Here is a 14503-nt window from a genome sequence, read left to right as displayed (position 1 = left end):
CAGAACTACCTGTCTCGTTCTCTGTAGATAACAACCACCTTTCACCTTGAGAACGGAACAGAAGTTGGATCCGAGCATGGGCGTCGTCAGGGGGGTTGGGATGGGTTTTGGGGAGGGCCGGTTTACCAGGGTGAAGGGAGAGATCAGCGTAGCAGAGGGCAAGGAGAGCCGAATGTGCTGTTCATATGCAGAACGTATTAATATATGTATTTGGTAGCCAGTGTTGATGAATATTACTGTGCTGCTCTCACATCCTGAGAAGTCTACTTCCTACAAAATGTAACATATGGGAAGCATATTCCAAAACAATGTACCGGAGACCAGTTTATATGTACTTAAAGATCCACCTGCGCATGTGCTTCTGTGTGCGTGTGCGCGTACACGTGCGTGTGTGTTTCACTTACGTTCGAAAAACGTCTGTCACACCTCGCAGTGCTTTCCTTGCCTTATCTGACCTTAACCTCTTTTAAACACGTCTCTCTGGTCCACAAACCCCTCATGCATACTCTCCGGCGCTCTCTTCCCTCTGCTCTCCTCGCGGTCCACCTCTTGACTCCTTCCTCCACGTCTCCTCCGCCCAGCCACTACCTGACCCGTGTACAAAGCAGGGCCGCACGCAGGCTCATTGTACTGGTGTCACTTCACATTTGTCTGAGCCTCCCCCGCCCCCCCCCCCCCCCCGATACCTCTCTACCGTAGGGGTGGACGGAAGAATGACGGGCCCCGGGGCGAAGGCGATGGAGAGATGTGCAGGAATTAGTGTTCGCCTCTCTGACGGATAAACTATGAACCCCGATGTGAACCGCCACTTCACATACAGTAGGCCAACGTGAACACACACCCCCGCTATGAATGGATCGTCTGTAACCCGTCTAGGAAAAATACCACAAAAAGCTCCGGGATGTTAGAACAGGCAAGACACGTTCACACAACACGCACCCAGGCGCGCGCCAAACGCACACACAGACACACACGCCAGATACACACTCTGAAATGTAGGACACGAGACACCGCGTGTAAAACCCGCCAGGCGCAGTACGGGCTCTGAGTCCCGCTGATAACCCCCTCGGGGAGATAAGAGTGATGGGGGGGGGGGCGAAGAGGGCGTGCGAGTGCAGGCGGCGTCGGTGGACTGGCAGAACTGTGACAGGGTTTAATTACAAGTTCGAGTCACGCTCTCTGGAAGACATTTCCAGGGATTGTTGTCATTTCATTAGATTAAAGGGGGCTCGGGTCTGGGTCTCTAAGCTGGCTCACTGCTGGCGGACTACTGCTGTGGATTAGGGCTCTGAGTTCACGCCGAGTCAGAGAGAGGGAGGGAGAGAGAGAGGGGGAGAGAGAGAGGGAGAGGGGGAGAGAGGGAGAGAGAGGGGGAGAGGGAGAGAGAGAGAGAGGGAGGGGGAGAGGGAGAGAGGGGGGAGAGGGAGAGAGAGAGGGAGAGGGGGAGAGAGGGGGGAAAGGAGAGAGGGAGAGGAGAGGGAGAGGGAGAGAGAGAGAGAGGGAGAGAGGGGGAGAGGGAGAGAGAGGGGGTGAGAGGAGAGAGAGGGGGAGAGAGGGAGAGAGAGAGGGAGAGAGGAGAGAGAGGGAGAGAGAGAGGGAGAGAGAGAGAGATGGGGGGGGAGAGAGAGAGCGAGGGAGAGGGAGAGAAGATGAGAAGGTTGGAGAGAAAGGGAGGGAGGATAAGGTGGAGAGGGACAGGGGGGAAAGGATGGAGAGGGGAAGAGAGAGCAGAGGTGGAGAGAGGAGAGGTGGAGAGAGAGGAGAGGTGGCAAGAGGGAGGGAGAGAGAGGGAGGGAGAGAGAGGAGAGGTGGAGAGAGGGAGGGAGAGAGAGGGAGGGAGAGAGAGGAGAGGTGGAGAGAGGGAGGGAGAGAGAGGGAGGGAGAGAGCGGAGAGGTGGAGAGCGGAGAGGTGGAGAGAGGGGGTGCAGCTGTTTCACAGAGGAGCGGTGAAAGCAGATTACTTTTGGAGGAAGGGCTGGTAATGGTCGGAACGAGGAAAATGAATCTTTTAAAGGAAATGTGTCATTTTAATTGAGTTTTAATTTAAAATCACTGTGGAAAAACACAACACACACAAATTGCTGCTCCCTTCTCTGTTGTGCCAAAAGCGCTTTTTTTTTTTTTAAGGAAACATCTGCCTGTTTTGTGCAACAGCAAAAAAAAGTTATTTATTGATGGTTCTTAGTTGAGTGAGTCTCTCTCTCTCTCTCTCCTCTCTCTCTCTCTCTCTCTCTCTCTCTCTCTCTCTCTCTCTCTCTCTCTCTCGCTCTGTCTCTGTCTCTCTCATGGGGCTTTATTAGCATGGAAAACGTACATCCCCCCCCTGCCAAAGGGTGACATTGTGAAATGTCTAAAACAATGTGAAAAGACATTCGTCTCTCCTCATCTCTCTCTCTTCTCTCTCTCTGCCTCGTTCACCTGCAGACACGGAGGGCTGCGAGCACACCTGGCGCAAGTTCCACGGCCACTGCTACCGGTACTTCAGCCGCAGGCACACCTGGGAGGACGGGGAGAAGGACTGCCGCGAGCACAACGGGCACCTGGCCAGCGTGCACAGCCTGGCAGAGCAGCGCTTCATCAGCGGTAGGAGCACGCCGCCGCCAGGAGCGACGTCTGGACGGCCGACGGCTGCTTGTAGCGCTGCTGCCAGCCGGCAGGGGGGGGGGGGGGAACGCTGTTTGTCTTGGATACTCCTGCAAAGTCCGACCAATTATAGACGATATTTATATATATATATATATATATATTTAAATAGAAATCATTATTTAAAAAAAAATGAAAGACGATTTGAGTCTGGGTGATCTAGCCGTGGTTAGTGTCTATCTTGGCTTTACCGTTGCGTTCGTTACGATCGTAAATGGACTGTGTTTGTATAGTGCTTTTCTAACCAGTGGCCGCTCAAAGCACTTCACAATATTGCCCAACATTCACCCATTCATGCACAAATTCACACACCGACGGCGGTGTCAGCCGTGCAAGGCGACGGCCTTGATGGGAGCAGTCAGGGTGAGGTGTCTCGCTCAGGGACACCTCGAAAGTCCGCTTGGAGGAGCCCGGGATCGAACTAGCAACCTTCCGGTTACCAGCCATGTGTCAGGATGACTTCCTTGTACACGAATGCAAACATTGTTTGCACTGTTTAGCAATTTCGTCTTTTGGAATCATCGGTCAGTACAGAGTTTATGGATGACATAACAGGGAGTACCCCACAAAATGTCTGATCACAAGGGATTGGATTAGGGACATTAGAAATGCTGAATTGGTGCAACAAAACGATTTGACCAAATTATAATCTTAGCGGATGTTTCAGTGGACGGCAGGAGAGACGATTAAGATGGAACGCTGTTGTTCTTATAGAGACGATTTAACAATAAGGATAGCGCTGAAACTATTATTCCTCTGTTTTATTATTCTTGCGGTTATTGTTCAACACTTAATTTCCCGACAGGACGATTGAGCACTGATGGCCAGCAACCGTGACAGGGTGTGTCGTTCCTGTGCTCGACGGATATATATCGGAGCCATTACAAATGTCTAGCATTTTACTCCTCGCATTTCTTATTTTCCCCCCGATTTGTGAAGGGCTGCATGCCAACAGGTCCCTAGATCCACCCAGATCCAGGGCTCTGCGTTGTCTTCTGTCACCTCGTCCCTCTATACACAGACACATTTACCAAAAACGGGTGTTTAATTGGCTCGAAAAATGGACATCCCCACCCCGGCAATAAGAGGACTCGAGCCATTAGGGAGATTAATGATCCTGCTAATGATGTTAATTAGATAAACCATGATTGAAATTCCATTTCGCACGCACAAGTTTCCACACGCACACAAATACACGCGCGCTAACAAACTTCTCACACAAGGGCACATGTGAAGGCGTGCATGGACAGAGCCGATGTTAATCAGACTAAACATTATTGAAATTCCATTTAACACTTGCAGGCTCTCCTCTCTTTTACTCTCTCTCTCTCACGCTCCGCTCTCTCTCTCTCTCTTTCTCGCTCTTTCTCTCACACACAAACACACACACACACACACGCGCACACACAAACACACACACACATGCACACACACACACACTCCCAGACCCAAAAATCTCATCACCATGGCATCAGATATAGCCCTGCTTGGCCAACTTTTGCTCTCTCCGATTTCATCCAGGAATCGATTGAATCTCATAAAGATGCCGTCCACAGATTCCGCCCTTTTAGCATCCATGAATTCATTTTGGGATGCCCTGGTGGGGGGCTGGTCCCTGACATCATGTGGACGTGCTGTGTATGATGGAGTTTACAGGCCGAGTGGCGTTTTGTCTGTACTCTTGTAATCATCTCATGTGTTCCTGTACAGGACTGAGCCATGATAACACGTGGATCGGGCTCAACGACAGGACGGTGGAGGACGACTTTCAGTGGACGGACAAGATGGATCTGGTGAGAGAGACTTTGAAGCTGAAGCTGTCGTGGATTCAGAAACTTTTCTTCCGAACCTTTGCCTAATGAGGAAGACATTTAAAAAAAAGAGTATGATAGAAATCCAGGATGCCCTGTCTACTTAAAGGAAGAAGACATTTGAGAAATGTTTGAAATTTTTTACAGTGGAGAGGATTCTCAGCATACTCATGTTTACCCGGAGAATCAATAAAACTTATAATAACTATAATATCCTTCAGCTATCTGTCATCGGGCAACTTATTTGTACACAGATGTTGCAGTACGAAAATAGTAATGAGCAACAACAATAGCTCATGTGTCTTATTAAAGGGATTCACCAAACATCACTTCACAAATCACCAAAGAAAAAGTGTCTCCATTTGCTTTTTTTTATCAAAACGTCTTTGTCCTCGTGTCTTTGTGTGTGTGACGTTCGCAGCAATACGAGAACTGGCGCAGCAACCAGCCAGACAACTTTTTCGCCGGAGGAGAAGACTGCGTGGTGATGATCGCTCACGAGGGCGGCAAGTGGAACGACGTGCCGTGCAACTACAACCTGCCCTACGTCTGCAAGAAAGGAACAGGTGAGAGGAGGTAGTCAGGTCAAAGTCTGGGTTTTAATGCTGCATTCCTTTCAGCAAGACAGGTGCTTGGATGCATGAGTGAATCCAGCGTGGCTGTCGGTTAATCCCACAAGGAACTTTACTTTTCTTCATTGAACGGGGATCACACGTTATGGAGCTGCCACCACTATGAGACGTAGAGTGTAGGGATCAGCTGATAAAACATGATAAAAACTTAATTATGTGTATGGATATGTTTATCATAGATCAAATAATTATTTTCATTGGCAAAGGAGCGAAATGGTCGGACTGTGAGATTGATAAGGGCATGATGGAAGTGCTTGGATAAGATGTGTCAAAATCTCTGATAACAGTAGTTTGTCCGTCAAAGTAAAAGTCCAACTTTCCTTATCCATTACAATTGCACAAAGACAAACACAAAAGGAAAAGAGTGGTGCGGCTAATTTCCACCTTTTTAATTAGTCTTTACCAAAACTAATTAAATGGATTCCGATGCAACTGAACCTTAAGTCAGCGATAAGCCACCGTTTGCTTGTTTGTTTGCTTGTGGTGACAGCAGCTGTCAAACGCCCCCTCCTACTGTGTCATCTCAACCTTCCCTGGGTGCACCGAGCCGGAGTTATTACCGGTTCCTGAGGCACCTCAGAGGGCCTCTCACAGCTCATTCTACCCCTGATCGCTAGTGCTGCTCAGAGCTCCATGCCAGCCAGTCATACTAATGGGTGGACATTAGCAGTCTTGGCGAGGACACCGGGCCCAGGTGTGTAAATGGGGAGGGTCACAGGAACAACCACCCCCCCCCCCCATCCCCCCCCCCCCCCTCCCAGCTGAGTACTGCGTTGGGCCTAGTTGGAGTTCATCCTAATAGCTAATTGCTTCTTGTTCTGCGTATGCCGTGATTGATTTAACGGCCTTGAGTTGAATGGCAGACAAAGTTAAGCAGAGTACGGTATGTTGACGCTGCAACACTCGGGGAATGATTAATCTCCTCTTAATTCATGGGCTCATAAAAACATTAGTCCTTGATAGCCACTAACGATCAATCAGTCAGCGCAGAAAACTTCTCCGGACGGGTGGAATGATTTAAACCAAAGCCTGTGCGCCCGGCGTTTGGAGTGTTGCCAGTTGCAAATCCACATCTGTTTCCCTGCGTCACGAAGGGACGGGTACGTCACGAAGGGACGGGTACGTCCCTCGTCAGCGGGGAGTGGCGACACACATGCTGCTGCAGGTTGTGGCGTTTGACGCCACCTGTGGCCTTAATCAGTCGCTCGAAGCGTCTCACGTCTTTTCATCTCCTTCCACTCCCCTGACAATCTCCGTTACATTAGCTCTGGATAAACCCGGGTTAAGCCTTCTCCTGTCAGCGGAGACGGGCTGCGGGGCGCCCCGCCTGATTACTTTTTGCCCGAGCACTCGTCTCGCGCTCGGCGTGTCTGCTCATCAATAGCCCCCTGGGCCTGATTGGTTGAAATCGACAGTGTGGCAGCCTATCAGACGCTTGAATTAGCGCACAGCGGTCGCCGGGTTGGGGCTGATGACAGAGCAGCAGGTCCCAGAATGACTCTGGCATATGTTTTGCATATGCAAGGCAAAAGAAGATGAAAGTGTGAGATGTTAACACTTTTTTTTACCGAATGTGTGAAAAAAGGCTCTAATTTTAAAAAGAAACCCAACAGCCTGTTGTGTTGTCACCTAGTGGCGGCAGTTCTCTAGGAGTTTGAGATTGTGTTTCAAAATCCACTCCTTCAATAAGAACTGCATTGACTCCTTCCCATGAGTAGAGCGGCATGGTAATAAAGAAGTGTAAGCCCCCATACAGCTGCAAAAATAAAGGCCCCGATAAGAGTGGTGATGGGGTGGCGCTGGTTTGTATCTGCAGTGACTGAACAGAGGTGAGCCTTTCCATTATCAGGCCTCTGATTGGAGCCGCTCGGCTGATTGTCTGCCAATGCAGTGGCTGCTGAGTAATGAGTGCTGCATGATTTAGTCATGGGTGGACCCCGATACGAATATTACTTTGCCACGGGTGCCTGCTGTGGTGAGCGAGCAAGTGGTGCCGCTGAAGTCTATCGCTTTAGTCCTGAATGTTTATTCAGGGGCAGTGGATGTACCGAACGCCAAGCTTTGCGGCTCAAAACGTCTTTGTTACACCTGCCATTTGGCAGGGGTTTTGTACTATGAAGAGAGCTTGGAAGATCTCTCCACCTGTTAGTTTGAGCACTTTAACAACACACCGACCGCTGCCTTTTCACATCCAAGCTTATGCAAAGAGCCTACGCCTGGCGTTCTGCTTTTTCAGCTGATCAATTGAAGTGGCCTGGATGGTGAGTCCGCATGGGATTAGCTAAGCCTCAAGTGCGAGGACGAGTGTGCAGAAATCAGTTTCGCTCCCGCTTGCACTCTACGATGCGTGGCGAACGGCCTTAACAAAGGAGAAGAGCCTGCTCTCTACCACCCCCTGGTGGTCGTCTTAACTCAGCAGGTCTAATAACGCTGGCAACCTACTTGGCCCCATATGACCCACTATTTAACAATCTTCAACTTGCTGCTTAGTCACCATGACTACCAAATCCGGCCAACCGGCATGGATTGGAAAGTTCTATAATAATTGACGCAGCAAAAGCCCTCGCTCATCAAGTGCCAGTGTAAATATTGACATCAGCATTTTTTGCAGCTGTGTTTGAAACTGCCGTGCATATTAGTGACTTGCCCTCAAATGCAACCCCCCCCCCCCCCACACACACACAAAGAAGCACATAAACACTCAACACACACACAAATCCACACAAACACACACACACCCACACACTCATACCATTCAAAGTAATTATGCTACATACATTGAACTCATAACAACCTCAACAGGAAGACACGGCATGTGCATATAAACCTTCAAGGGGGTGATTTACTCACGCATGTACTTAATTAAACTTTCCATGCAAGGTCATAGACAAACACCGGTACGGGGGCACAACCAGCCTGCCAAGAGTTTAATGCTGTCTCTTGACTCATTAATAATCGGGAGTATGCCAATGAGTGGTTCACAATGTGCAGTATGGATTCAAATAACTAGTGAGGATGTGAAGGGGACTGCAGATTATTGTAAAGAGCTATAGGGATTAATCAAAATAACGGTGTACATCTGAGTAAGCTGCCTTTTCACAGTTGCCAGCGTTGCCCTTTCTGCCGTAGCCGACACGGGGGGGTCCTCTGGCCTTTACACAAACGTCTCCCTGAAGACGGAGGCAGCGTTTGGTTTGTGTAACTCCTGCTGCGAACTTTGCCTTTTAAACCCCATTCGATACGTCTTCTCTCCCCAGGCTGCCCCTGTGTGGAGGTTCTTTGACAAGCTCCGGCGTGAGTGTGACCGCTCGCGGCAACACCTTTTACTTACACGATGCGCTGGCCTGGCTATGAGTTAACGTCTCGAGGGAAGTAGGCGGAGCGTTTAAAGTGCAATCACGTGTAGTCTTACACCCGCGATCATTAAGGCGATCACTTTAAACATTTGCATCCATCCGTGAAATCATTGCATCCCTTAAATATTAGCAAGCCTTAAATCGTCTGTATGGGGAAATAAACACATGCATAAGGTGCTAATTGAGAAAAATAATTGTTTTCTCAAAAGCTATTTTTATCCTGGTTATTCTCTACAGTCTGTTAGTTGTTAAATGTAGCGTGGGTGCTTTAATTTGGGTTAATGAAAGTGTTTTATTTTTCTTATTAAAAAGTTAGAAAGTAATTCAGGGACAAGTAGAAAGAGAACCTAAAATTAAAAGCAGAGAGGTGTGAGGGAATCAAGTTTATCTGTTGTTGTTTTCATTCCAGCTTTACAGTTGACTTGACCTGATAGAATAATGCTAAAAAAGATTTATCAAAAATCCTCAACCTTAAATCTCTATCCTTCTCTTGAATTGCATGTTGTTGTTTTTTGTGTGTGTTGGGTATTTTTGTGCTAGCCTAAAACCCCCCCTGGTAAACAGTGGATGGTCAGCTTGAGTAGCAACACTGCCCTCTATGGAGACAGCCGGTAACTTCACCATTACCCAGACCTGTCATGTCTAGCACCCCTGATGTGGGGGATAGGAAATCTGTTATTTTGTGTTAGCGCTTCCCCGAGGCTTGCCAGCATTTCTAACTCCGACTGGGGTGTCAGCCAGCATTTCATCTTTGTTTGTTGAAGACATTTCTTCAGGGCCTGCTGTTTTGACTCCCATCGCAGGGTTAACTGACTATCCTCAACCGACATCTGCCCACTAGCAGAAACACATTGTGATGGAAATGTGTATACAGCCTGTATACAGGGCTCACAGCCTCCATGCCTTCTAGACAGCAATTACTACTCATTATACAGAAGTTTTCTAATACTAGAGATGAAAATATGCAGCTACAATTATGAAGTGAATGGTTCTCAAAAAGAAATCTCTGCCTTTTCCTACATATTTATCTTTGGCTATCTTGCTAATTATCTCTCTCTCTCCCTTTCCCTCTCTCTCTGTGTCTCGTTCTATGTCTCTCTCTCTCTCTCTCTCTCTCTCTCTCTCTCCAGTGCTCTGCGGGGCTCCGCCCACCGTGGACAGCGCCTTCCTGATTGGTCGGAAGCGCTCCCACTACGACATCCACTCGGTGGTGCGCTACCAGTGTGCCGACGGCTTCCTGCAGCGTCACGTGCCCACCGCCAAGTGCCGCGCCAACGGCAAGTGGGACCGCCCCAAGATCATCTGCACAAAGTGTGAGTGACAGGAGGAGGGGCTCTCTCTGGGGGGGGCGTTGTCTCTATTATCTATTATTACGTTACATTGAGGACGAGAGAACATCAGAAATGAGGTTTAGGAATTTTTCGGACTTACATTGCTTGCTCGGGTGTGCTCAACTATACTATATATACTATACTGTAATATACTATACTACACTATACTATGTACCATACAATACTCTACTATGCTGGACTATATTACTCAGGGCGCCATTGAAAAAGAGTTGTCGTTTGGGTTTGGCTGATCAATATAGGTCAGATCAGATCTAACAGCTACAGGGAGACAGTGTTTAAACAAGGGAGTTCCAACAAGAGGCTTTTCAGCAGGGAGTCAAACAACCTACGAACACTATCCTGCAGTAGGAATTCTATTGATGCTAGGGTGTATATAAAGTGTCACCAATCATCATAGATCAAATGTTCGGCCTAATAACATAAAGCGTAATCTTTCCCCTGTGGTTGGACATGAGGCCTGTAGTTGTTGCTTCCCTCATTGCACGCTTTATTTTAAAACAGCACTGGAAACAAATTGCCAATCATCGCCGGGTATTCTTATCTTTTTCATTTTCGCTTATATTTTTAGTCCTTTTTCATGTCTTATGTCTTATATTTATAGTCCCTTTTTTAGTGTTTTAAATCTCTGGGGGGGGTGATTTGAAACACATAAGATATCTTGTGAAAACTATAGTAGCCGTAGTTGGTGACAGAACATCACAGCCTTTGAGGTTCATCGTCTCTTTTTATATATATACTCTGCCTTCTTCATCAAGTATATCCTGTGGCAGCGAAAAGCTTTCTGAAGCCTCTTACATTAGCATTATAAATAACATCAAAGTGTGATTTCAGCCATCTTGGTAGCACGTGTCTTTTTATAATCGAACCCCCAGAATAGAAGCGAGAGTGACCATGTGAGCAGCATAGTCCAGCAATAAGTGTCCACTCAAACTCACAGCGTTGCTGTGAGTTTGTCTATTTCTCTCTCTCTCTCTCTCTCTCTCTCTCGCCCTCTCTCTCTCTCCCTCTTTCCCTCTCGCCCTCTCTCTCTCTCTCTCTCGCCCTCTCTCTCTCTCTCTCTCTCTCTCTCTCGCCCTCTCTCTCTCTCTCCCTCTCTCTCCCTCTCTCGCCCTCTTTCTCTCTCTCTCTCTCTCTCTCTCTCTCTCTCTCTCTCTCTCTCGCCTTCTCTCTCTCTCGCCCTCTCTCTCTCGCGCTCTCTCTCTCTCGCCCTCTCTCTCTCTCTCGCCCTCTCTCTCTCTCTCTCGCGCGCCCTCTCTCTCTCTCTTTCTCTCGCCCTCTCTCTCTCTCTCGCCGTCGTTCTCTCTCTCTCTCTCTCTCTCTCTCTCTCTCTCTCTCTCTCTCTCTCTCTCTCTCCCTCTCTCTCCATCTCTCACCTTCTTTATCCTTATGTCTGAGGCTTCTCAGTCTACTCAGGCTCTGAGTAGACTGAGATTCCCCAGAGTCCCAGGGGAAGATCAAAGGAGATTGTGTTGACTGGAGAGGCTGTGCAGCCCACCCAGTGCCTTCTCCCTGCTCTCATCTCACCCTTCAGAGTCTCTCCCTCTCTCTCTGTCTCTCTCTGTCTCTCTCAATCAATCATATTATATTTAAAGGGTTTAATTTGCATGGGAAACATACGGTATATTTACATTTCCAAAGCGCATTAAAGGTCCCTTTTTCTTTTTCTCTCCCTTCTTTTATCGCTCTTCCCAGTTGTAATCCTATGTTATTTAGCATAATGATGCAGACCCCTATGGTGTTTCCAACTTGATCTCCATGATTGTATCGTTCCATTATAATGCCCGTAGTCCATTCTTTTTATTCTTCTCTTAAATACAAAGAGACAACGCTTTTAGAGTGCATCTCACTTTACTTATTTGCAAGTAAAATAGGTACTTATTGCAAGACAAAATGTCATGAATGTGATTTAGTCACGCGCAATTAAAACTCTTGCGGGCCGTGCTGAATGTATTTTGTTATAACAGCAACTTGTGGAGAAAGGCCAGCTTAACATCAAACTCATCCTATGATTTTTATTGAAATATAAGCCATTTGGTAGACACTTTCATCCAAAGCAGCAATAATGGGAGTGCATACATTCGTAACCTGGAGGGCCCTAATGGGAATTGAACCCGTAACCCTGGCAGTGTTATTGCCGCGGTGGTTCAGACAGGAAAATTATTTAACGGTGAGTCTTTTCGGCGCTCATTAACTTGCACAATGTTTATCTTCCCACGTCTCTCCACCTGTCTTTTTCTCTCTCCTTTTGTCTCTCTTCTCTCTCCTTCACTCTCTCCTCTCTCTCTCCTTCACTCTCTTCTCTCTCTCTCCTTCCCTCTCTCCATCTCCCTGTCTCCTTCCCTCTCTCTCCATCGCCCTCTCTCTCCATCTCCCTCTCTCTCCTTCCCATTCTCTCCTCTCTTTCCATCTCCCTCTCTCTCCTTCCCATTCTCTCCTCTCTTTCCATCTCCCTCTCTCTCCTTCTCATTCTCTCCTCTCTTTCCATCTTCCTCTCGCTCCTTCCCTCTCTCTACACTCTCTCCTTCACTCTCTCCTCTCTCCTTTCTTACCTCTCTCAATCTCCCTCTGTCTCCTTCCCCCTCTCTCCATCGCTCTCTCTCTCCTCTCTCTCCATCTCCCTCTCTCTCCTTCCCTCTCTCTACATCCCCCTCTCTCTCTCTCTCCTTCCCTCCCTCTCCATCTCCCTCTCTCTCCTTCCCTCTCCCTCCTTCCCTCTCCCTCCTCCCTCTCCTTCCCTCTCCCTCCTCTCTCTCCTTCCCTCTCTCTCCATCTCTTTTCTTTGAGGTTATGACAGGTGAGGGCTGCCAACAAGAAGCGTTTTAGTTTATCCCCCAGGGATATACTCAGGGCATTTTTTATATAAACTAAACTCACGTTTCTCCCTCTCTTTGTCCCCGTTGTCGCCCCCAGCCCGGCGGTCTCATCGTAACCGGCGCCATCACCACAACGGCCGGAGGGAACGCAGGAAGCACAAGAAGCACGGCCACAGGGAGGGGGGCCACCACGGGGGCCGGGACCACAGCCAGGGCCAAGACCACGTCCACTTCTAAACCAAATAATAATAATAACCCCCCTCACCGCCCCCTCCCTCTCTCTCTCTCTTCCTCTTTCTCTCTCTCTCCCTGATCCACCTGTCTCCAACCCTTCCTTGCTTCTCCCCCCGCCCTCCCCCTTTGCCCCTGGTGCCGACTCTCCCTTACCCCCAAACAACTTAAAAAACTCTCTCCCCAATCTCCCCCGCCCCCCTACCCCTGTGTCCGGTGCGGTGGGTCAGCCTGTGGGTCGTCCACTCTGAGGCCTACGCGAGGCCTCCCCCGGACTTCAAATGACCCCTTTGTAACCTTTAGGTTTTTACCCTTTCACCTTAACTCTTGCTTTGCTTTTTACACTTCTTGGGTTCCAGGGTGGTCTGACTTTTCTCTGATTTCCTTTGCTTCTCGTGTGTTTTGTCGACAACCTGGGGCGTTGTTTTTTTTTTCCCACTGATCTATTTTGAGATACCTTACACGTTTTCTTTTATGTGCTGTTTTTCGGAGAAAAAGGGATATCGGTACACGCGGTAAAGAGTGACGACGTAGTCGAAACTGCTCACATAGATTCAGTTGAGCAGAGCCGAACTGGCAGTAGCCTCCATTGTTTTGTACTTATAACACACCATCATTTCACAGTTCAACTGTACGTTTCCTGACTACTCTGTTGCCTGGTTGCAGAACAGAAAGAAATTAGGCCGCAACTCGCCCAGCAAATAATGAGGCGAGCGCTTCTAAACTGTATGGAACGAGTGCATTTTCAATTAGAGACTCGTGTATTTGCTTTGGCTTTAGCAAGGATTGACTCGTTCAAATCACATCCATGATCCATGTCATCAATCCACCGGCCGCTTCGCCCCTAAGGTAAACAAGGAGATCCCGTTGCATCACATGACACAGCACCACACATTCAGCGTCACTCACACCCTCAGAGCCTCCGAGGACAGACCCAAGCCAGCTGTGTCCCCACATCCAGCACTTGTCATTGTCAGGGTGTAGGAACTACACGTTTGTTGCACTTGCTGTCACGCGGATGAATCTCCGGGTCTATTCTCGGCCGTCTGCGCAGCGCAGATGCCTGAGTGGCCTTGTCTGGCGGCGCAGAGCGGCCGTTCTGAACGCTTCCTCTGATGAGCGCGTCGATGTGAAGTGGCTGCGCGGAAGGGTCCATAATGGGCAGTATGGATCGGCTCTGATATTCCCTCTCATTTGCCACCTGCCGTAGATCCTCGATTCAGTCGTTCCTCACTTGATAGTCACTTTGCCAATTAGAGAGCACGCGGGAGAGCCCGCAGAGACTGACGGGTGGAGGGAGATAGCGAGCGGGGAGAGAGAGAGAGAGAGAGAGAGCTGGTTACCAGTGAGGCAGCCCTGAGACATGACAGGCCCGTGTGATGCGGTTCTTTGGAAACGAGACTGTGTCCATAATGAGTCCTCTAACCTGCGCGGAGATGACATTGGGCTAGGAGGCGTGGGTGCGTGCGTGGACCCCCCCCAGCGTTGCGCTCCGGCGCTGAGCAGATGCCAGAGACTAGCAGGGACATCGCTTGGGCCGTGTCCCAAGACTGTGTAAATTGGCATGGGGACAAATTTGAAAAAGGCGGGCGGGGGATGGGGACAGAGACAGGATTCCATCTGTCGGATGTTTTTGTGTGTGTGTTTGTGTGTGTGTGTGTGTGT

At 48.8% G+C, this 14503-nt stretch overlaps 1 protein-coding gene across 1 annotated transcript in view; it reads left to right on the top strand.

The window, feature by feature from the left end:
- Positions 1-12844, top strand: part of ncanb (neurocan b) — a gene marked incomplete at both ends in the record, with an annotated part of 48714 nt that extends 35870 nt beyond the window's left edge. Inside the window, 5 exons of the mRNA XM_079740061.1 lie at positions 2425-2583; positions 4354-4436; positions 4876-5020; positions 9573-9755; positions 12705-12844. Coding sequence (XP_079596187.1) covers positions 2425-2583; positions 4354-4436; positions 4876-5020; positions 9573-9755; positions 12705-12844 — 710 coding nt within the window. The remainder of the gene's footprint in view (positions 1-2424; positions 2584-4353; positions 4437-4875; positions 5021-9572; positions 9756-12704) is intronic.
- Between the last annotated feature and the right edge of the window lie 1659 nt (positions 12845-14503).

Source organism: Pollachius pollachius (genome assembly GCF_949987615.1).
Source record: "Pollachius pollachius genome assembly, chromosome: 7".
Classification (NCBI taxonomy): Eukaryota; Metazoa; Chordata; class Actinopteri; order Gadiformes; family Gadidae; genus Pollachius; species Pollachius pollachius.
This window is presented reverse-complemented; position numbering and strand designations above follow the sequence as displayed.